This window comes from Octopus bimaculoides, chromosome Z (assembly GCF_046866305.1).
Source record: "Octopus bimaculoides isolate indiv1 chromosome Z, ASM4686630v1, whole genome shotgun sequence".
NCBI lineage: Eukaryota > Metazoa > Mollusca > Cephalopoda > Octopoda > Octopodidae > Octopus > Octopus bimaculoides.
In genome coordinates this window covers 34,449,838-34,475,480 of record NC_142944.1, presented here as the reverse complement: position 1 = coordinate 34,475,480, position 25,643 = coordinate 34,449,838, and the positions used below count along the sequence as shown (strand labels likewise).

The 25,643-nt window shown below is 38.1% G+C and overlaps 1 protein-coding gene across 1 annotated transcript in view; it reads left to right on the top strand.

The window, feature by feature from the left end:
• Positions 1–25,643, top strand: part of LOC106868888 (endonuclease V) — a 49,549-nt gene that overhangs the window by 8,415 nt on the left and 15,491 nt on the right. The window contains exons 3-4 of the mRNA XM_014914346.3: positions 20,378–20,546; positions 23,554–23,688. Of these exons, the coding sequence (XP_014769832.1) occupies positions 20,378–20,546; positions 23,554–23,688 (304 nt within the window). The remainder of the gene's footprint in view (positions 1–20,377; positions 20,547–23,553; positions 23,689–25,643) is intronic.

Below are 25,643 nucleotides of genomic sequence, written 5' to 3'. Positions count from 1 at the left end.
AGTCTAGATACTTAATTGTGCACGGGTACACACAAGACCCATCCAAAACAGCAGAATTGATACTGATGTTGGTGCCACATAAAAAAAAACAGTGGTACTAGTGCCATGTTAAAAGCATTGATACTGGTCCCACACAAAAATCTCCTGGTGCACTCTGTGGAATGGTTGGCATTAGGAAGGTCATCCAGCCATAGAAACTATGCCAGAACAGACAATGGAGCCTGGTGTAGACCCTGGCTTTACCAGTCCTCAGTCAAACCGTCCAACCCATGCCAGCATGGAAAATGGACGTTAATTGGTGATGATGATCTTCATCATCATCATTTAACGTCCGCTTTCCATGCTAGCATGGGTTGGACGATTTGACTGAGGACTGGTGAAACCGGATGGCTACACCAGGCTCCAATCTAATTTGGCAGTTTCTACAGCTGGATGCCCTTCCTAATGCCAACCACTCAGAGAGTGTAGTAGGTGCTTTTACGTGTCACCTGCACGAAGGCCAGTCAGGTGATACTGGCAACGGCCACGCTCGAAATGGTGTATTTTATGTGCCACCTGCACAAGAGCCAGTCCAGGGGCACTGGCAACGATCTCGCTCGAAAATCCTTACACATGCTGCCGGCACAAGTGCCATAAAGGCGATGCTGGGCACAGGTGCCATCCCGATTTCGCTTTCGCTTGCCCCAATAAGTCTTCGCAAGCTGAGTTTCGTGTCCAATGAGGGAGACGACGTTGGCCTGGGTGCCAGTCGTCATGGTGTTGGTAGTGGTGGTGGGGGTTGTTAGTAATAAGGAGCTGAAAGTCAACAATTTCTTTATTTTTGTGAACTGAAATTTATAAAATATACTTATCATTTAACACATGTGGCTTAGTGCAAGTAATAGCCATCATTGCCAACCGTACCATGACTACAAACAACAAACATCATCATCACCAGCACCCCTCCTCATTTAGCAATATCATTTCCTTCATTTTCCCCCTTTGTTCTCTGGTTTTGTATGTGTGTCTCCATGTCTCGATATCGGATAACAGTTGTAAGCAAACATCAACATCATACAAGCAGTGTCAGGGAAAAATATCACCTTGCTGGAAAACAGGTAAGTGGGTGGCAACAAGAAGAGCATCTTGCCATAGAAAATCTGCCTCAACAAAATTCATGTGATCCATGTAAGCATGGAAAAGTGGATGTAAAAACAATAATGATGAGGAAGATGATACACTACAATGATGCATGCATGTGCACACACATACACACAGGCAAATGCACACACACACATATGCACATTTTATATATATATATATATAGTTTGAACTTAAAGAAAACAAAAGACAGAGACAGGTGAAGGAACAACAAAAAGCAAGTCTATCATTTTGACACTCAGGAATAATTGAAAAATCTTTTGTTTCAAGCCTATGCTCTTTGACAGAAAGGACTGAGAAGGAAAAAATGGAGAGAGAGAACAGAAAAAAACAGAGAGAGGAAAAAGCGCAATATATATGTGTTTATGTATATATATGTATATATGTATATATATATATATATATATATATATATATATATATATATATATATATATATATATATATATATATATATATATATATATATATATATATAATTATTACAAATTAAAAGGGTAAAGGATTATCAATTTATTAATTCATTAATAAATCAACAATTAATAATTAATAATTTTTACCAAGCCCATCGGTATGTAAGCACCATTATTGGTGGAGAACTTATTTAAAAGCTCATATATATTTATAAACATAATTAAGGGATCAGCAAATATTTGCTTCACCACATACCGAAGTTCAGAAATAGCAGCTAAAAAAGCTGAGACTCCCACAGATAGCATCACTTGTAACTCACAAAGGCAAAAACAAGAAGAAAAAACAATGAAAACTAACCATTCCGAAGATTAACCGTAGACGCGTTTCTGGATTATGAGTGATAAATACTCAATTTCCTTCATCAATACGGTATTCCAGCAGTAAATTTGACTATGCTAGCAAACTGTGCAAGCATGAACAAGTAACATTCCACATCGACACAGATCTGAAAACATAACCGAATCCACCTCAGTCAGCCAAAAAGTGTATATATATATATATATATATATATATGCACATGTATTCTTTGTATTGTATATTTTTAAGTTCTAACTGACTTAATGACTCTTAGTGTATTTATTTATTGCAGAAATGATATCTGTCTGTCTAGTTTACTTAAGGCTAGTGGACGAAAAATACTCTGACCTAATTTAGTACATAGCCTTTCTGATTACTACTTCTAAACTTGAGGGTTACTCTTGAAATGAACTGATAATGGATTTTAAAGCCATATATTTCTCCCTACTACCTCTGCTACATTCTCCTCTCAACACAAATGTCTCTTTCCTAAATTATAAGAGTGTCAAAACCATTATATTTTAGCTCGTTTCAAACTCTACTAGTGGCAGCACCTTGAATAAAGCTGCATGGATATGTTTAACCTGGATGAAATCTTAATGCAGCTAAATTAATAGGATGCAAACAGACACTACATAAGATATCCATGCAGCAGAAATATATGTTGACTGGAAGTTTAAAGAGACTATTTATGTATGTATATACAAGGTCTGATCAATAAGTATCTGGACCGTTGCCATAGTAATAAAGCTAAAGCATGCAGAGTGAAGCCACTTGGCACAGATTGATCTTGAACTCTGCTGTGCATGCACACTAGTTTTAGCTTTCTGGCTCATTTCTGCTGTGCCAAGTTTGTTCCAAAATTGTTTTCAGCTGACCAAAAAGACACTCGGGTTTCAGTTGCACAAGATCTCCTTCATTATGTTGAGAAAGATGAAAAGTTTTTGAAAACTTTGCATAGGCCTCTGAGCAGGTATCACTAAGCTTTTGGTAAATTTTGATGCAGATTCTCTGCTTAACTTTCTCTGTCATGATCAATATGATGATCACACGCTACACACCTTCCTTTCAAGCACTGTTGTAAACTGCGGAAGTGAGCTAGAATGTTAAAACTTAGTGCGCATGCACAGCAGAGTTGAAGGTCAATATGTGCCAAGTGGCTTCACTTTGCGTGCTTTGGCTTCATTACTGTGGCAACAGGCCGGAAGCTTATTGATCAGACCATGTATGCATATATATGTATATGTATGAATATATACATGTGTGAAACATGATCTTTGAATGTTGAGCCTCAAGGAGGCAATGACAAGCAACTGAAACCCTTGGCAATATGCTGTGCATGAGAACCTGTCAAGTCATGTGAGACAGTAGTTGTGACCAATGCCAGTGTCACGTAACTGGCCCATTAAAAGCACCCTTCAAATGTTGGGCTATATACTGTGCTTGTGAAGACCTGTCAAGTCAAGTGAAATCATAGTTGTGGCTGACGCCAGTGCTGTCTGACTGGTACCCATGCTGGTGACATGTAATAGTACCATTTGAGTGTTGGGCCTCGTGGAGGCAGTGACAGGTGACCAAGATCTATGCTGATATACTGTGCTTGTGTAGACCTGTCAAGCCAAGGGAGACCATAGTCGTGGCCAATGCCTGTGTCGGGTCAATGACACCCATGTCAGTAGGACATAAAAAACACCCACTACACTCTCAGAGTGGTTGGCATTAGGCAGGGCATCCAACTAGGAATCTTGCCAAATCAGATGGGAACCTGGTGCAGCTCCCCGGCTTACCAGTTTTCAGGCAAATTGGACAACAGACATAAAATGATGATGATGATGTGTAGATACATGTGTGTATGTGTGTGTATTGTAATAGCACGCCTTTGATGCGAGTCAGAGGACATGCTTCTCCAATGCTTAACGCTGTGAATATCACGTAATTTTTCTTTTAGAATTTTCGCATAAACTGGCGTTGTAAATGGGAGATAGTATGGAAACATGTAATTTATAATAAAAAATGTGTTAAAGAATTTTCTTTGTCTTTTCATTGCATTACGTATATATATATATATATATATATATATATATAACCCAGCTGCTTGAGAAGGCTCAGCTAGCCAAGTGAGATTGTATCCGTAGCCGATACCAGTGTCGCATAACTGGCCCATTTAAAAGTATCCTTGAATTGTCACTCAATATTCTGTACTTGAGAAGACCTGCTGAGTCAAGTGAAATTGTTGTTGTGGCTGATGCCAGTGCCACCTGACTGGCACCCATGCCGGTAGCATGTAAAAAGCACCATCCAAGAGTGGTTGATGCCAGTGCCACATCAATCACACCATCCTCCAATACTTCCCCACTATCCTACACCACTACCATGCCACATTTGCACATCTCCACATACCCTCACACACACACCCAAGAAACCACATACCACACATACATCCCTATAAGCCAACCTCCCTAATAGATGCCCCATTGCAACTCCTCTCCACAGAACTGCATTCCTGCTCGCAATTTTTGTTCCTTCTTTTCCACCACCTTTCCTCTATTTTTTTCCCATTCTTCCTTTTCTTTCCTTTTTTCTCTGATGAAGGACTAGCACCTGAAACATCAAGACTCTTTCCCTTCCTTTTAAGTATTAAACTATTACAACCACCTTTGTTGAAACTTATCCCTCTTATTTTGTCTTCTTTTTTGCTCATTGTCCAAAATGTATCATACCATTGTAAAGGCAGTCCAAACCATGCTAGCATGGAAGATGGATATAAAGTAATGATGATGATGATGAGATTCGCATATATGCCAAGTGACACATGCCTGTGTGTGTATGTGTGTGTGCGTGTGTGTGTGTGTATTTAACTTTAAACTAGCACTCCATGAGTTGTGACAATGAGTGTTCTAGTTGATCTGATCAACAGAACAACCTATTCACGAATTAATGTGCAACTGGCTGAGCACCCCACAGACATGAATACCTTAAATGTAGTTCTCTGGGAGATTCAGCATGACACAAAATGTGGCAAGGCTGGCCTTTTAAAATACAAATACTGCTCATTTTTGCCAGCTGAGTGGACTGGAGCAAAGTGAAATAAAGTGTCCTGTTCAAGGATACAACACACTACCAAGAATTAGGTTCACGACCTTATGACTGAGTCAAATACCCCTAACCACTAAGCCACACACCCTCATATATGTGTGTGTATGTCTACATATATATGTCTATTGAAAGATATGTCTAGTGTGCTTCACTGGATGTGCAATGTCAGTGTGCATGCATGACAGAGCATAAATGTCTTGAGAAAATAACTGGGATTAAGAGGCATCAGATGTGGTGTGAGCAAGAGAGACGACTGCACTGGTATGGTCATATGATGTGTATGAATGAGGACTCTTGTGTAAGGAAGTACCAATCTCTAATTGTGGAGGGAACCTGTGGAAGATACAGACCCAGGAAGACATGGAACGAGGTAGTGAAGCATGATATTCGAATGTTGGGCATAATGGAGATGATGACAAGTGACCAAGAGCTTTGGTGATATGCTGTACCTGAGGAGAAGACTCGTAGTTGTGGCCGTTGCCAGTGTCATGTGAAATCATAATCATGTGAAATCGTAATCATGGCTGTTGCTGGTAGCATGATCTTCAAACGTCAGGCCTAATGGAAGCAATGTCGAGTGACTGAGACCTTTCACCATATGCTGTGCTCGAGAAGACTTGTCAAGCCAAGTGAAATCATAGTTGTGGCTATTGTCAGTGTCATGTAAATAGCACCTGTGAAATTGTTGCTAGAATCATGAAATGGCACCCATGCCAGTGGCACATAAAAAGCACCCATTACACTCTTGGAGAAGTTGACGTAAGGAAGGGAATCCAGCCATAGAAACCATGCCAAATCAGACTGAAACCTGGTGCAGCCTTCTGACTTATCAGTTCCAATCAAACCGTCTAACCCATGCCAGTGTGGAAAGCAGACATTAAATGAAGATGATGATGATGATAATATTTAACATAATTTTAACATATTTCATTACACCTAGACAGGCAAGTGGATCTTCTCCCAAAGTACTGACACCAGTCAGAATCTGACTTCAGCACTTCCAAAGCCACCATCTGCAGATTCCATTTACTTTGAGTGGGAGGCACATTTTTATACAATTGCCTATCTCCATACACATCACATGCGGTCTTCTTTCTTGCTGCATACAACACTTGATCCCTCTTATTTCAATTTTTTTTTCTCTCAGTTCATTTGTGTCCTGACATTCATGCACACTAGTATATATATATATATTGGAGCCTGGTGTTGCCATCCAGTTTCACCAGTCTTCAGTCAAATCGTCCAATCGTCCAACCCATGGAAAGCGGACGTTAAATGATGATGATGATGATGATGTATATTTTTAGATCCTGTCAAACTCTCCAACCCATGGCAGCATGGAAAATGGACATTAAATGATAGTGATGTGTGTGTGTGTGTGTGTGTGTAGATAGACAGATACACAGATATCATTTAACACCTAGGTTCCATGTTGGAAGGGTAAGATGGTCTGACAGGATCTGCTCCAATGTCTATTTTGGAATGGTTTCCTGTGGCTGAATGTTATTCCTAATGGCAATCACTTAATAGCATATACTGAATACGTTTTTGTGGCACCAGCACTAGTGAGGTTACCATGCAGCTTGCAAAAACATCACCTTCAACTGAATATGGCTACAATTAAGGAGGTAAGAGAGAGTAGGTGACAACTGTAGAGATTGAGAGGGTTTAGAGGTGGCTGTTGTGGATGGTGGATAAGAGGTAGGGAGTGAACAGAGATACATATGATTTTGGTGGATGGGAGTTGGAGGAAAGTAGGAAATGACTGACTGTATAGGAAAAGAGTGTGTGTATATGTTTTTGTATTTGTTTCTCACCACTTGACAACTAATTTTGGTTTGTTTACATCCATGTAACTTAGTGATCCATTGAAAAGAGACTGAGAGAATAAGTACCAAGTTTATATTAATTACCGGGTTCAATATAATCTACTAAAACCCTTCAAGGTAGTGCTCCAGCATGGCTGTAGTTTAATGACTGAAACATGTAAAAGAATAAAAGATAAACATACCTATATAGGTTTTATCTCAAGCATACAACAGCTAATTCCTCGTTGTCAATTTTCTCTCTCAGCTTGCTTCTGTGTTGTCATTCATACTTGCTGGTATTATACCTCCAGTTGTCAGGGGCTGCTCAGCTTAATGGTACAAAGCACTCAGCTGGTATCTATCTGAAAGATACAGAGTTCAATTTTTTGTAGCCACCTGCTGGCAACATTTAAAAAATAAGGTGGCAAGCTGGCAGCATTGTTAGCACACTGGGCAAGATGCTCAGCAGCATTTCATCCATCTTTACATTCTGAGTTCAAATTCCACTGAGGTCAGCTTAGCTTTTCATCCTTTCAGGGTTGATAAAATACATACCAGTTGAGATTTGGTGTTGATGTAATTGACTTACCCTATACCCCAAAATTGCTGGACTTGTGCTAAAATCTAAAACTGATATTATACCTCCAGTGGAGAATGTTTGCTTTATATGTCTTATATCATCATCATCATCATTGTCATCTTTATCATGCAATCTAAGTGAAAGAAGCCTATGGAAGACCAAGACTGAGAAAGATATTAGATGAAGTGTTGACCTTAGGACTCTGAACCACATGAAGTTGATGACAAGGAACTGTAACAGGTGGCAAGTTACCCATCAAACCCATGCCTGGAAAGGAAAATGGATGATGATATTGCACCATTTTACCAACCCATATATAACATGAGGGTAGCATTGCATCTTCTCCTACTCAACCCTTCATCCTTCTCCCTCATCCTGCTTCTTCATCACCCTTATCGCCCTGACCCTCTCTCACTAATTCCTTGATAAATACTTTTCCCTTCTCCTTTGCACTACTCACTTCCATCTTTCCTTTACATACCATTCTACTCATCTTTGTATAATGAGGACTAGCATTAGACCCCTCCAACTTCCCTACTGTTTTACCTCTAACCCTTTCTTACCCTGATGCTACTTTTGCCTCCATGCTATTACCCCTTCCCCTAACAGTGTTTCTACCCTCTCTCAATAACTCCATTGAGAACTGTCTTGGATCCTAATGACTTGTCCAGCCCAAAATGAAGCCAATATGCTTTGCTGGATGTGCAATGTCAGTGTGCATGAGCAACAGAGTGTAAGTGCCCTCAGAGAAAAGTGGGGCGTAAGAGGCATTAGATTTGGTGTGCAAGAGAGACGACTGCATTGATTTGGTCATGTGATGTGTATGGACGAGAACAGCTGTGTAAAAGAAGTGCCAATCTCTAACTGTGGAGAGAACCTATGCGAGAGGTAGACCCAGAAAGACATGGAATGAGGTGGTGAAGCATGATCTTTGAATATTGGGTCTTGTGGAGGTGATGACTAGTGACTGAGACCTTTGGCAATATGCTGTGCTTGAGAACACTTGTCAAGCCAAGTGAAATCATAGTAGTGGCTGTTGCTGGTGTCATGTAAATGACACCCATCAAATCATAATTGTAGCTGTTGCCAGTAGCATGATCTTCGAATGTTAGGCTTCACAGAGGTGCGGGACAAAGTGGTAAAGCATGATCTTTGAATATTGGGCCTCACAGAGGTGATGACAAGTGACTGAGACCTTTGGTGATATGCTGTGCTTGAGAAGACTCATCAAGCCAAATGAAACTGTAGACATGGCCATTGCCAGTGTCATGTAAATGGCACCCGTGAAATCATAGTCATGGCTGTTGCCAATGACATGTAAATAGCACTTGTGTCAGTGGCACGTAAAAAGCACCCATTACATTCTTGGAGTAGTTGCCATTAGGAAGATGATCCAGCTGTAGAAACCATGTCAAAATCAGACTGGAACCTGGTGCAGGTCTCTGGTCTACCAGTTCCAGTCAAATCATCTGACCCATGCCAGCATGGAAAATAGATGTTAAATGATGATGATGATGATGATGATGATAATGAAGGCAAACTTACCAGTGCTGGTACTACAAAAAAAACACCCAGTACTCTTGAAATAATTGGTAATCAGTTAAAGCGGCAACAACACAAGACTTGAGAGTATTCTTTTATTGACGGCAAGTCATCTGTAGTGCTGGTGCCACAAACAAATTCACCCAGTACACTCTGTAATGTAACTAGTGTTAGGTAGGATATTCAGCCATAGAAACCATGCTAAAACTAAGATATCGAAGGAAGACATGATCTTCCAGCCTATTGAATTCTATCAAATTGTCATGCCCATTGCATTGTTTAATGTCTTCCATGCCAGCAAAAGGTAGATGGTTTGATAGGAGGCGACAAGTCAGAGGACTGTGTTGAACTCCATTGTCTGCTTTGGCATGGTTTTCACAGCTTGATGCCCTTCCTAATGCCAAATCTGAAATGACATTTTATTGTTTTTAGAGAAGGTTATAATGGCTTGATCTATTCTGTCTGAAATGAAAACTGAAGTGATCATGGCTAGAATGCATTTACTTATACATTTACTCAATCAGGGTTGACCTATGGCAAAACAACAGCAACAAGTATCTCTGGATTCCTGGTTATTGTGGTCATTTTGGCCTCTTGCATCTTTTCTTTTATCTTTTACTTGTTTCAGTCACTCATGCTGGGGCACCACCTTGAATTTTTAGTTGAATGAATTGACCCCAGTTCTTCTACCTTTAAGCCAGGTACTTATTCTATCAATTTCTTTTGCTGAACTAAGTTACAGTATGGTTGTCAAGTGGGTAGCTCTTTTGTAACACCAGCACTGGCAAGTTTGCCTTCATTGGGGGAGAAACACAAAGACACATACATATACAGGTGCTGGTGTGGCTGTGTGGTAAAAAGCTTGCTTCCCAACCACATGGTTCTGAGTTAAGTCTTTTTGCATGGTGTCTTGGGCAAGCACCTTCTACTATAGCCTCAGGTCGACCAAAGCCTTGCAAGTGGATTTGGTAGACAGAAACTGAAAGAAGCCTGTCGTATGTGTGTGTCCTTGTGTCTGTGTTTTTCCCCCAACCCACCGCTTGATGACTGATGTTGGTGTGATTACACCCCTGTAACTTAGCAGTTCAGCAAAAGAAATCAATAGAATAATGTACTCAGCTTAAAAAGATAAGTCCTGGGTTCCATTTGTTTGGCTAAAACCTTTCAAGGCAGTACTCCAGCATGGCCACAGTCAAATGATTGAAACAAGTAAAAGAATATATACATATACATATATTTATATATATATATATATATATTTATATATATATACACAAAATGGGACAAGAACACAAAACATCCGGACAGTTAGGTGATACAAAAATGGGACAACAAAACATCCAGATAGACAATACAAAGAAAACAAGGACGGGTCATTCGAAGTTTTCTTTCCTCAGTTGAGTTCCAGATTATCTTTGCAATTTCGGCTGGTTGTACTCAAGATTGCTCCAATCTGGCCATCCCCAAGGAAAAACTAAGCTAAGAGCATTAGATTCCTTGGAAGAAAGCAGCAAATGTATACAAAAACAAGGACGGAAAAAAACTGACAATGTTACATAAATACAATAAAAATAACAACAGGACGTAACAAGAGGTGTCTGTCGACTAAGGATGAATAAAATTAAGCTGGCGTGTGTGGAAATAAAGCCTTACAGCAGGGATACAAGATTTCACAAGTACAGGGAGGAATATCGATATTGCACGGACAACGGCCGGCCAAGAAAGAAAGATTAGGCTTGGCCGAATGCTGGTCCCTTTGGAAGAGAGGAGAGACAGGTAGAGGCAAAGGGACAAAAGAATTAAGGAGGGACGAGAAAAAATGGCAGGGACACAGTGAAGTGAAAAGTGAAGGGAAAGTGAGCACTGAAAGAAGCCTATCGTGTATATATATATATCATCATCATCATATATACATACACGATGGACTTCTTTCAGTTTCCATCTATCAAATGCACTTATAAGGCCTTTGTTGGCCCAAGGCTACAGTAGTAGACACTACTATAGCCCAAAGTGCCATGCAGTGGGACTGAGCTCAGAATCATTTGGTCAGGAAGCAAGCTTCTTACTACATAGCCACGCTTGCATAGTTAATACTTTGAATTCATATCAAAATTTAAAACAAAAGAGTCACATGTGCAGGCATAACTGTCTGGTTAAGAAACTTGCTTTGCAAGCATGTGATTTTAGTTATGTCCTACTCCATGGCACCTTGAGCAAGTGTCTTATTAAAGGTCCTTGGATGACCAAATTGTGAGTAAATTTGGTACATGGAAACTTTGTGGAAGTGCATTGTGTGTGTGTGTTTATATATATATTTATATATATTGCCATAATAGTTCTGTAGCCACTACACATTCTTTATTTTCTCTCCTTGTTCCTTTCTGTGGAAGAGCATAGGCTTGAAACATTAAAGACTTTTTCACTTCCCAAGCATTAAACTAATACATCTGTTTGTTGTCTACACCACCTGTCTTCGTCTTTTTTGTTTTTTGTGACTCCTCCCCCCACATATATATATATATATATATATATCATCATCATCATCATTGTCGTTTAACGTCCGCTTTCCATGCTAGCATGGGTTGGACGATTTGACTGAGGACTGGTGTGTGTGTGTCTTTTTCAAATGTGGTTTGTCCTACTGTCACTTGACAACCGATGTTGGTTTTATTTATGTCACATAACTTAGCAATTCAGCAAAAAAGTCCGATAGAATCAGTATTAGACTTTTTAAAAAAACTACTACTGATGTCAACTAAAATCCTCAAAACAAAACAATGCCCCAGCATGGCTGTAATCCAATGAATGAAACAAGTAAAAGGCAACAGAGAAAGACTGAAAAAAAATGAAATCACAAATAGTCACAAAAAAATTTAAAGAAGTGATTGATTCAGAAATTTTTTTTGGTGATGATGGTGGGTTTTAACTATCATTTAAGACATTAGATAAAACATGATTTTTTTCCCTTATACCATTATGTAGTATTGACATTGTGTACAACTCATATATTCATCATCATCATCATCATTGTCGTTTAACATCCGCTTTCCATCCTAACATGGGTTGGACGATTTGACTGAGGACTGGTGAACCAGATGGCTACACCAGGCTCCAATCTGATTTGGCAGAGTTTCTACAGCTGGATGCCCTTCCTAATGCCAACCACTCCGAGAGTGTAGTGGGTGATCAGTTAATAAATGGCTTAGAATAACATGTTTAATTAACTGTTATGTTATTTAAATGAAATATGATAAAAAAAATTTTCTTATGAGCTTTTTTTCTTCACTGAAATGGTTATACTTTATCTTTGCTAAAATTATATCTGTTTATTTCCTGCCTACATAGGTGCAGGCATAGCTGTGTGACAAGAAGCTTTTTTCCTAACCATATGGTTCTGGGTTCAGTTCCACTTGTACAAGTGTCTTCTACTGTAACTCCGTGGATTTGGTAGATGTAAACTAAAAGAAGTTGATCTTATATATGTATATATTATCATCATCATTTAATGCTTGGTTTCCATGCTGGCATGGGTTGGATGGTTTGACAAGAGCTTTCAACCCAGAGATCTGAACTAGGCTCCAGTTATCTGTTTTGGCAAGACTTCTACAGCTGGATGCCCTTCCTCTTGCCAACCACTTTACAGAGTGTACTGGGTGCTTTTACATGACACCAGCACAAGTGCTTTTTTACCTAGAGTATGATAGAGGAACAAAGATAGCTATCTTGTTACAGAGGAGATATTTAGTTACCCTAGTAGGACAAAGAAGGAGAGAATGTGGACGAGAGTTAGAGAAAAAGACAGAGAGACAGTCAGAGTAAGAGAGAAATGGCCTACTTGCAGGGAAGTGGGAGGAGTTTAATAGAGTGTGAGGAGGTCTGCTTTAGCATGATTTTTACAACTGGATGCCCTTCCTAGTGCAAACCACTTTACAGAGTGTACTGGCTGCTTTTTGCATAGCACCAGCACCAGTGAGGTTACCAACTAACTTGCAAGACAAAGATCCTGTGATGGGGGTCGTGGTGGGTATTGAAGGAGGTGGCTTTGTTCCAGGTGATAAGAGATTTAGAGTATGACAGAGGGATAGAAATGTGTGTTTTGTTGTAGAGGAGTTACATGGATACATGGTTACATGTAGGGAGAGAGAGAAAGCGAGAGTGAGAGAGAGAGAGAGAGGTGATGGCAAAGTGCCAGGATATACTCTCAAAATGGGATGGTACAGGATTGCCCAGGGTGCATGAGTAGAGAGTTCACATGAATGCAGGTAGGAGAGGGAAGATAGGATTGGGCTGCAGGAGTGGGGAGGGGGAGATATAGTTTAGTTTATTGGAGTAGGAGGTGTGAAAAATTTTAAGTTACATATAGGTGGAACACACAGTGCTTCCAGAACTCAGTTTTGCTGAGGCACATGGGTTTTCTCACAGTCCATTGCTACCTTCTCAATGAAGCTCAGCATCTTGAGATCAGCCCTCACTACTTCATCTCATGTCTTCTTGGGTCTCTCTCTTCCACGAGTGCCATCCACTTTCAGCAGTTGGCCTTCAAACAGCTGTCTTCATCCATACATATATGTGTAAACCAACATAGTCTTCTCTCTTACGTATTGCATCTGATTCCTCTTATGCCCAACTTTTCTTCTCAGCATGTTCACACTTTGTCGTACATGCATGCTAATGTTGCATATCCACTGAAGCATACTAGCTTCCTTCCTCTGGAGTCTATGCATGCCATCTGCATTCAGGGCCCACATCTCACTACCATGGAGTACAGCCGTTCATACTCAAGAATCATACAACCTACCTTCCAGTCCTTTTGTTGCCAACAGAAGTAATAGATCTCTGGACTTCCTCCATCATATTTTTACTCTCTCTCTCTCTCTCTCTCTCTCTCTCTCTCTCTCTCTCTCTCTCTCTCTCTCTGCTGGCAATGATCTCACTCGAATGTCTTTTCATGTGCCAGGAAGGCGACGTTGGTAACGATCAGGCTTAAATGGTGCTATTTACATGCTACCGGCACAGAAGCCAGACAGCTGGTGCTCTGGCAACGATCACGCTTGAACGGTGCTCATAGTGCTCCACATGTACAGGTGTCATCACGATTTCGCTTTTGCTTGCCCCAACAGATCTTCGCAAGCTGAGTTTAGTGTTCAATGAAAGAGACGTTGGCATGGGTGCCAGTCTACAAATTTAGTTTGATTTCGATTTCACTTGCCTCAATAGGTCTTCGCAAGTGGAATTTAGTGTCCAATGAAGGAACGTTACGTGTAAGTGAGCTGGCTACATCCCTTGCAGAGGCCTTGGATTTTGGTCTCACTTGGCTTGCCGGGTCTTCTCACACAGCTTTGGTTGGCCTGAAGATATAGTGGAAGACGCCCAAGGTGCCATGCAGTGGGACCATGTGATTGGGAAGGAAGCTTCTTACCACACAGCCACGTTTGCGCCTATATATATATATATATATATATATATATATATATACATACACACATATATATATGAGCATTAATGCATGTACATATGTGTGTTTGTGTTTAGATTTGTGGCAACAATACTTGACAGCCAGTGTTGCTTTGTTTATGTCCAATAACTTTGTTCAGCAAAAGAGACCAATACAATAAATACTTAAAAAATAAGCACTAGGATCGATCTGGTCAACTAAAGCTCTCAAAGTGATGCCCCAGCATGACCACAATTCAGTGAAGTAAGCAAGTAAAAGACTAAAGATGAAAGATATTTTGTATATGTTCATTTCCATTCACCTAGATTTTATTGCAAATTATTTGGAAAAATAGGTTACTGTCACCCAATTTTTGAAATCCCATAATTTCACCTGCTATTTTTGTTTGTTCTATGCTGGATCACATTGAAGCTATTTTGAGGAGTAATTAAACTATTCTCTCAGACCTATAAAATTTTAATTTATGCTTATAATTACATAGGGATTGAATAATTAAAATCGTGTTATTTTTATGATTATTTAAGGGTTGGAATAATTATAATTTTACTTTTATGAATTATTTAGGAATTATAATTAGAAGTCGTTTTTTAGGATTGGTACAGCTGTGAGAGCACTGCAAAAAAAAAAAAAATACCTGTGGTAGTTATTTATGATCTTTTATGTTCTGAGTTCAAATCCTACCAATATCAACTTTACAGTTCATCTGTTTTAAGTTCGGTAAAACTTAACCAAATCCACGTTAAAAAAAAGTCACAGGTATAAAGATCACAGTAATAAAGTCACAGGAAAAAAATTCATAAGGGGTTTGTCAGGGATGGGTGGGAGGTTGTCCAAGGGGGTTTTGTCAGGGTGGGGGCTTTGTCCAGATCCCATAAATTAATTGTGACTTTATTACTGGCCACCATAAATTTTTTTTTTTTTTTTTTTTCCTGTGATTTTATTACCAGCCACCATAAATTAATTGTGACTTTTTCCCTAGTCAGAATTGAGATTTTATTACTGTGACATTATTACCAGTCACCTATCAGTCAAGTTTTGAGATAGATTTATATTTTTAGAGCAGGCATTCTCAACATTTTTTTTTTTTTATCTGTGCACCTCTTTGATTACAATTTTATTCTGAGGGAACTATTCAATGTTTAAAAACTAGTTTTATAGATTCTTCTTTCAAAATTCCTATTTTGCTTTTTCAAACATTAACTTGTGTAGGTTGAACTATGTAAAATGTTATAGGAAGAAACCTATCTGTTTGTTGCAATACATACCAATACATACATCTAAAGCAAAATTTTTTCTAAGAGTCCTTAAAATAATATTGTGGATCCCCAGTTTACTATTTTGTTGTGTGGACCTCAAAAATCTTATATGGACATCCAGGGACCATATAGACCCTGGTTGAGAACCACTGCTTTAGAGCATCCTTGATATGAGTTGAATTATATAAACAAAACAAAGACTACCTTGGAATAGACTAAAATATTTTTACATTATCTAATCTATGATTAAAATAAATGTGCAGTTGTGGCTGTGTGGTTGAGATGTTTAAAACCCAACCATATGGTTTTGGGTTCAGTTGAAGCATTGAAGTCGAGATTATTGACTTATCCCCCTACCATTGAAATTACTAGCCTTGTGCTAAAAGTTTGAAGCTATATAAACGGACCAATTCTGAGAATACACCTATAGGAAAAAAAGGTAATGTAAAAGGAGAAAGGGCTCGATACCCCTTTCTTATTTTTCTGACCAGGCTCCCGTGGTTTTATGGGTTTTTCCACGTGTAACCTTTTCTTTTTCGAAGTGCCTCCCCCTATTGGGAGTTTTATTTGTTATATCTTTCTCCATTTTTTCCTCTGTTTACATGAATGTTTTTCTACTTTTCGGACAAAACCTGTTATAACCTTCGTCCTGTCTTTGTCCTTACATGTTTTTGATTGATATTAGCCCTTGTGGCCAATAAGACGAATTAATTATTATTATTGTTGTTGTTGTTGTTTAGAAATTATCATCATCATAATTATTGTATTTTATTTCTCAAAGCTCTCAATCTTACTTGCTCTGGTTAATTCTGTGAGAGCAGACAATATCCTGTTGTCAAAGATCTGACAGAGTCTCTTTCTACAAATTATAAGACTAGGTACTTAGTTGTTAAGTATCATAGAAGATACTCAACACCCATGTACCAATCTCAAAATCCTAGAGCAGTTTTTTGGGGGCATGCTTTGCCCTCATGTCAATTCCAATTTCTCCAACATATTTTTTGAACTTGGTTGTTAGTGTTCTGAGTGCTCCTTATTATTATTATTACTAGCTGGGCCCATGCTGTCAAAAAATGCTGATTAATTGTAGTAATTTATATATAAAAAAAAGGTACAAAAAGGTGAAAAAAAAATCAAACAGTACTTCCACTCTATGTGAGTGTGTGTGTGTGTGCACATGTATATGTTTATGTTTTCTATACTTTGTCACAGCCCACTTCCTTTCTTTTTAAGTGTGTCTGTTTATATCTATATATGTTGTTGTTGGCACTCCATCGTTTACAACGTCGAGGGTTCCAGTTGATCCGATCAACAGAACAGCCTGCTCGTGAAATTAATGTGCAAGTGGCTGAGCACTCCACAGACATGTGTACCCTTAACGTAGTTCTTGGGGATATTCAGCATGACACAGTGTGACAAGGCTGGCCATTTGAAATACAGGTACAACATATATATGTATGTGTAAATGCGCATGTATCTGTAATTCTATTTTCTATATATCTTTCTAAATAAACAAATATATAAATATATTTTACACAAACACACACACACATTCATATTCCTCCTTTTTAAACACACACACACACATATACTCACACAAAGTTGAAGTGCTGTTTGATTTTTGTTTCACCGTTGACTTTTCACCATCCCACTTCCATCAGTAGATCACCCCTTCCTTTCTCATTCATATGTTGTGACAGAGAAATACACAAGAGTATGATTATAGTAGAAGATACATGATGCCTTCTTTGCTACTTCCCCTCTCCCATTGTTATTACTTTCTCTTACTCCCTCTTAGTCATGGTTATTACTCTCACTACTTCTCCTTCACTGAATTACTATTTTTTTTCTCCTCTCCCTTCATCATTCCCTCTGTGCAACTTAGCGGTTTGGCAAGAGTGACTGATAGATTAAGTACTGGGATCGATTTGGTCAACTAAAGGACAACTGGGAGAGGACACTTGACTTCTTAAGCGGTGGTTTTAGCAGGGTTTCTACATGTAACCCTCAGAAGCCAACCCACTTTTGGTGAAGATTTTGGTTTTTATTTCCCTTGCTTGCATGTTGTTTTTTTATAATAGTGTAGGTTGTTCTGAATTTAATAATTTCGACGTATGAATGTTTGAAGGGGAGGATTTAAAGTTAGAGAGTGTAGGTACAATTACCTCCCCTGACAGCAGGTTTAAATAAGCTGGCCAATAGAGGGCATAAGCAACATTAAGGTTCAGAGACTCATCTCTTCCTCTTTTCTCGCCAAGACGTCAGACAGTAAAGATGTGATCTAGTTTCTCTCTTACACCACACGCCAGCAAGCAGATAGGAGGCAATGCACAGGAGAAGACCATGGCTTCCATGCATCAAACCATTTCCAGTCATCATTCAGCATGTATATACATGTGTAGCCACATTAACGGTATTTAAAGTTACTACCTTGTTCCATGTATTTCTTTATACCGTGTTCCTGTCAAATGATATTACAGCCTTCTGAGTAGAGTCACATTAGATGGAATACAACCCATCCTTCTATAAGAGTAATAGCGAAAAAGAAAAAAGAGAAAACTTTTAAAAGAAAAAACAAACTAAGAAGCTACATCTATTTGAGATGGATGTGTGAATGTAATTTGAGTCCAGGAATGGATTTTGCTATGAAGTTGCTGTGGGGATATTGATGGTTTTGATCTTGCCTGGGATTGGACAAATGTGTCTGTTGGTTACAGGATATAGTTCTTTTATTGTTCTTTTACTTCAACTCAAATTGTTTTGATGCATTGTGACAATAATAATAATAAGTAATTCGTTTTATTGGCCACAAGGGCTAATATCAATTAAAAACATATAAGGACAAAGACAGGACGAAGGTTACAAAAGGTTTTGTCCGAAAAGGTAGGAAAGTTCATCTAAACAGAGGAAGAAAACGGAGAAAGATATAATAAATAAATAGATAAATAAATAAGTAGAACTCCCAAAGGGGGAGGCGCTTCGAAAAAGGAAAGGTTACACGTGGAAAAACCCATAAAACCACGGGAGCCTGGTCAGAAAAATAAGAAAGGGGTATAGAGCCCTTTCTCCGTTTACATTACCTTTTTTTTCTTTTTTTCTTTTTTTTTTTTCTACAAGTGTATTCTCAGAATTGGTCCGTTTATACTGGCCATTCTTGCAACAGTCACCCATCTTTCAAAGAATTTGCTATGAGACAGCACTTCCCTCTCTACTCTCATCTTCCTTTTCAAGTAGAACTTGAAAAAGTTGATGAGGCCTTGGCCAAAGAGGAAAGTGTCTGTCTTTAGCCCTTTCAAACGGGTCCACCATATCACCTCTTTCGCTACAGCCACTAGGCATAGGAAAATTGCCTTGCCCTCCTGGTTAAAGGAGGTCGGCGGGTCAATTCTCACGATGGATCCAGCTGATAGCCGGATCTGTCCTACATGTGACAGTAGCTGTTCGATATAGACCCACAGGTCAGCAATGCTCGGGCACTGGACGAGTGCGTGCAGAACGGTTTCGTCGTCCTGAGCGCACCTCGGGCAGGCCCGGTTGACGGCACTTCCGTGTCGGTAGAGTTTATCTCGAACAGGTAGCGCACCTCGGTAGCACTGCCAGGCGAGGGACCTTTGGAAATTATCCATGGGCCCCGGCCCAAAAGTTCTCCTGAACAGACTGTTTAGCTGATTATCCTCGACGCCTAGAGTTTCCCCGAGAACGTCGTCGCACTTTTCTCCCACTAACCCTCTATAGAAAGCTAGAGTGGAGCTACTACCGATCGCACTGCCCGCCTGACTGAGGGCAGTGAGAGCTTGGCGGCACTCGAGGTGCCAAGCGCCCTTTCTCGGTCTACGTTTGATCCAGGATTGCAGCTCTGTTAAAGAAACGAGCTGCGGAAAATCGCGTCTGACGAAAGGCGACCACACCTGTTCACCGTCCAGGAAATGCTTGAGATGTCGTAGCCTGAGCGCATGTTTGCGCATCAGCAACCATGGCATGCCAAGGCCTCCGTTCAGCGGCTGTTGACAGCAGATGGAGCACCTGACCAGTGGTGCCTGACCCTTCCACAAAAAGTTGAAGAGCAAGCGTACTATCTTGGTTAACCAGCGGTCGGGACAAGGGACGACGGTCAAACGGTAATAGATGACGGATGCGATGTACGCATTCGCCACCTCCACTCGACCTTTCAAGGAGAGCTTCCTCTCAGCCCATTTCTGGGTGAGATTGGCCACCCTGTTCGTCACTTCTTCCCAGTTTTTCTCCAACTGGAGGTCCGGACCGAACCAGACCCCGAGCAGTTTAACGGGTCCGTCTGTCCAGCACCCTACGACACTGTTCAACGGCATGGACTTGCCCCTCCAGGTGCCTAGTTGCAAGCCCACTGACTTTTCCGCATTAATAATAATAATAATAATAATAATAATGGTTTCAAGTTTTGGCATAAGGTCAGCAATTTTGGAAGAGGGGCGAAATCAATTACATTAACCTTAGTGTTCAACTGGTAATTGTTTTATTGACCCCGAAAGGATGAAGGGCAAAGTTAACCTTGGTAGAATTTGAATTTAGAACATAAAGACAGATTAAATACCACAAAACATTTTGCCTGATGTGCTAACAATCCTGCCAGCTCACCTCCTTAATAATAATGACAATAAAAATTATAACAATTCTTAATTCAGAAATTCAAATTAATCAATGTGTCAGTTCCATTAGAGATAGATTATTTCACATCATTTTTCTACTTCAGAGAAGAGGATTTACTCAGAGAAAAACTCATATTGGAAGATGACAAGATATTTCAGGAAATCAGAGAAAATAAGGATGGTACTTATTACATTGGCGGCGTTGATGTTTCATTCCAAGATGATGGGAAAGCATGTATTGCTTTGGCTGTAGTAACATTTCCTGAATTAGAGGTAATTTCAGCCTTGAATTTATCCCCCTTTTGGTGGATAATATCATCATCATCATCATTATCATCATCTCCCTTTCTTTCTCCTCCTCCACTTCATCATCATCATCATTTTAACATTTACTTCACCATGCTTGTACTTTTCCAAGAGGTAGATTTTCTACAGCAAGATGCCCTTCCTGTCACTGTTTCCAAGTAAAGCATTATTTCTCCATGATCACACATGTTTTTCAAGAAAAGACTGGAAATGAACAACATTGTCCATTTACAACCGTCATGTGACATCAAGACAAGGACACACACATACACACAGAAACATCCATCCATAAATACACGCACACACAGAAACAAACACATGTAGGAAACACATTTTCTTTTGTGCAAGTTTCATTAAAAACACAGCTATATTCAAGTTTATATTTTTTATCTTAGACTTTTCTAATTCCATCATTATATAAGAAACAAAACACACCACAAAGTAAACTCAGTATATATATATATATATACATACACATATATTGCCAGACATCTTGGTCCATAGTCATTTCCTCTGTGAGGTCCAAATTCCTGAGATCAGTCCATATGTCTGTGCATGCCTTTCAATGCAATGTATGTCTGAAAGTTTGCAAATCTAATGGAGGCCTCAAAAGACATTTTAAGATCCACAAAGATCAGAACTTATCTGCAGCTCTTGGTGTAGGTACAGGAGGTGATCAAACTCTGCATAAGGAGTAGACAACCACCATATATATATATATATATATATATATATATATATATATATATATATATATATATATATATATATATATATATATTTAAATGAGAGTTTTGATGCTAATATCCATTATTATTAAAAGTTTATTACTTATGTCAACATTTCTGTATAAGGTTATATTTAACTGTCAATTCAAGTTAAATAAGTAAATTACCTTACACATCCTCAGGGTAAAAAGTAAAAAGTAAATACCAAAAATATAATCTCTAAGTCTTATTCATATTCAAATTCCTCCTTAAATAAATTCCTCCTTAAATAAAGGTCCATGTAAGGGAGAAAACCCTCATAATATTATTAATTATAAACACTCACGTATTACAAATTATTGATTCCTGGTAATAAATTCTAAACCGATAGAAATCTATATTATATTATCTCTAGAAACTTTAGCAAATACACAAATACAATTTTAATATTATTGGTATTGGTAAATTATTGGTAAATTATACATTAATATACCCTGCCTTTAAACCTAATATTATACTATGATACCCAATCATACTGAAATTTATAATTTATTTAAACCAGAAAAATGTATGTCTAAGATAATGGCTACATCTGAAAGCATTGTATGTTAGTTTATTTACTAACTTACCCTTAGAGAATAATATAAAATATAATTCTAGATTACACAGCAAGCAATATCTCTTACCTTTGTCATAAGGGAAAGGTTTCCCGATAATCGACCATTCTAACGAATATTGCTTTTTTTGTTCCTTCAGTTCTCAAATGAATTTACTAAGACTAGTACTCCCTATTTTACTTCTATCTCTAAAGGTACTATAATGATTAGATATTCTTCCACAGATTTGTCCCGAAGAACACCCCACGTATAGGCTAACATCTGTCTGAGTCTTTACCTTATATTGATAAACTACATTCCTCATTCTCACATTAGGGCCTTCAAACTTCAGTCTTCTGGGGTTAACCTCTATTACTGTAATCATAGTATGATTATTATTATTATTATTATTATTATTATTATTATTATTATTATTATTATTATTCATATCAGGGTTCTCATCACTATCCTCCCCAATTCCCTTTGATTTAAGTATTTTAAAATTATGAGCTGCAATTATTTGGGCTAAGTTCATAGTGTTTGAGAAACCAAGCCTAATGCTATGTGTATTAATAATTTTACCATAGTGTGAATTCTTTGGGAAATATTTTACTTATCACCTCTCTAAACTGTGCAATCAAATTAGATTTAATATTTCTACCAAAAGGGACTATGAACCATATATTATCATCTTTAGTGTTATCACAGTCATTAGTATAATTATTAAAAAAATTTAAATAACCTATGTTACGTTTATGAATTTCTTTATTTCCTCTTAGCTTATTCTTATACTTAGCTAGTTCAGACATGGAAGGAGAGCCATAGTATTTAATAATAATTATTATTCTTATCATTAAAATATTAATACTAAATTAACATACATGTATATTTTTAAGCGATAAATTTATCTCATAAGCATTTTGCAACAGGAATGGGAGTCTGGCTGAAACTGAAATGAATTGAAAATTACATATGGCCTTAGCAACTAGATATTGAAAGAAATGGGGGAATCCTAGATTCATTGACTAATTCACATTGGAATAATAATAACAAAAACCTTAGTTGTTGATTCAAGAAATTGCAAATGAGCAAGTTGTTGATTCAAGAGCATCAGCAAGGGAAACAAAAGATATTTGGGAATGTATTTTAAATATATGAAAGATGCTGCTGGTGTACACTGAACAGCCCTAGTGTAAACTAAGCCTATGCACCATATAGTTAGTTCAGGCACGGAAGGAGAGCTGTAGTATTTGATAATAATTATTATTCTTATCATTAAAATATTAATACTAAATTAATATACATGTGCATTTTTAATCAATAAGTTTATTTCATAAGCATTTTGCAACAGGAATGGGAGTCTGGCTGAAATTGAAATGAAATGAAAATTACAATACACACACACACACACACACACACACACACATGCACACACACACACACACACACACACACACATGCACTCACACAACAGGTTTCTTTCAGCTGCCATCTAACAAATCTATTCATGAGGCTTTCATCAGCCCTGGAACTACAACAAAAGACATTTCCTTAAGGTGTCACGCTGTGAGATTGAACCTGAAACCATGTGGTTGTGAAGTGAATTTCTTAACTGCACAACCATCCATGTCTTTGTCTATCACTTTTATTTCTCTTTTTATATTCCCTCAGGTTGTTTACACCAAATATAAACACTTTGATAATCTACTGGAATATATCCCAAGTTTCCTCGCCTTCCGTGAAGGCCCTTGTGTTAAGAGTCTTTTCAATGATATGAAAAAAGAAAACCTGCCCTTTTTTCCACACGTAAGTTGAAAACACGCAGACAAAAACCAACTTTGATGTTTATATGTGATATATGTCTATTTGTTGTTGTTGCTTTTATTGAGTGAAGGTGCATGGCTCAGTGGTTAGAGCGTCGAGCTTACAATCGTGAGGTTGTGAGTTCGAATCCCAGACTGGGTTGCATGTTGTGTTCTTGAGCAAGACACTTTATTTCACGTTGCTCCGGTTCACTCAGCTGTAGAAATGAGTTGCGACTTCACAGGTGCCAAGCTGTATCGGCCCCTTTGCCTTTCCCTTGGATAACACTGTGGCATGGATAGGGGAGGCTGGTATGCATGGGCGACTTGCCCGGACTTGTGCCTGGGAGAGTAACTTTCTAGGTGCAATTCCATGGTCATTCATGACCGAAGGGGGTCTCAGCTCAGCTTTTAGTGTAATCCAGCTTAGTGTTGTCTGAATAATGGTCTTTGTTGTTGTTCTTATTGTTGAGGCTCTTGTTTGTGTTTCCATTGTTGCAATTTTTCATATTATATTAGTCACATGGAGAATAAATGTTGTTTGTGTTCTTGTTGAAGTTCTTTTTCTTCTTCTTCTCCTCCTCCTGTTGCTGCTATTGTGTTTCTTCCATTCTGAGTTCAAATCCTGTCAAGATTATTTTTACTTTTCATTTCTTTGGTTTGGGGGGGGGTAATAAAATAAAGTACCAGTTAACTACTGAGGGCAGTGTAATTGATTAATGCCCACCCCTACCCCCACCAGTCATAAAATTACTCGTCTTTTACCTGGTGTATTAGCTGAACAGTGGTTCTCAACTGGGATTTATATGACCTCTGAGGGGTCCATAAAGAACTTTAAGGGGTTCATGCAAGCAAAATAATAGATTGGGGATCTACAGTAGTATTTTAGGTACATGGGAAAATTTTTCTTTGGACATATACTCTTTACTCCTTTACTTGTTTCAGTCATTTGACTGTGGCCATGCTGGAGCACCGCCTTTAGTCGAGAAAATCGACCCCAGGACTTATACTTTGTACGCCTAGTACTTATTCTATTGGTCTCTTTTTGCCAAACCACTAAGTTACGGGGACGTAAACGCACCAGCATCGGTTGTCAAGCAATGCTAGGGGGACAAACACAGACACACAAACACACATACGTATGTATATATATATATCAAAAATTTAAATGAGATATATAACCAAGATATATAGCCAAGGAGATCGATCCATAAAGAGTCTACTATAGACCTTTGAGGAGAAATCTCTTGCTATTTTGGTAGCGATTACATGTTTATCTCATCAACACATTGTGGAGATATCATCATATGAACATATATATATATATATATATATATATATATATATATATATATATATATATATATATAAATTTATATATATATGTGAATAAAAATGAAAATTAAAAAATATAAAAAATGGTTTTGTATGATCGTGTTTAGAGGAATATATTATTTAAAAGAGTTCCAACTCTGTTTTTTATGTTTTATTTATATTCTTATAAAATTAATGCGGGATATAGAATATGGAATATATAATATAAATAGTAAAATGAAATGAAGTATTGAATGTCTTATTGAATATATGAAATATTGAGTATCAAATATAGAGTATTAAATATATAAGGACTAGTATACTTTCCTGCCTCATGGCATTCATCAAGGTCCCTGTTTGACAGATACATGGGACCTTGATGAATGCCATGAGGCAGGAAAGTATACTAGTCCTTATATATTTAATACTCTATATTTAATACTCAATATTTCATATATTCAATAAGACATTCAATACTTCATTTCATTTTACTATTTATATTATATATTCCATATTCTATATCCCACATTAATTTTATAAGAATATAAATAAAACATAAAAAACAGACAGAGTTGGAACTCTTTTAAATAATATATATATATATATACATATATACGACGGGCTTCTTTCAGTTTCTGTCTACCA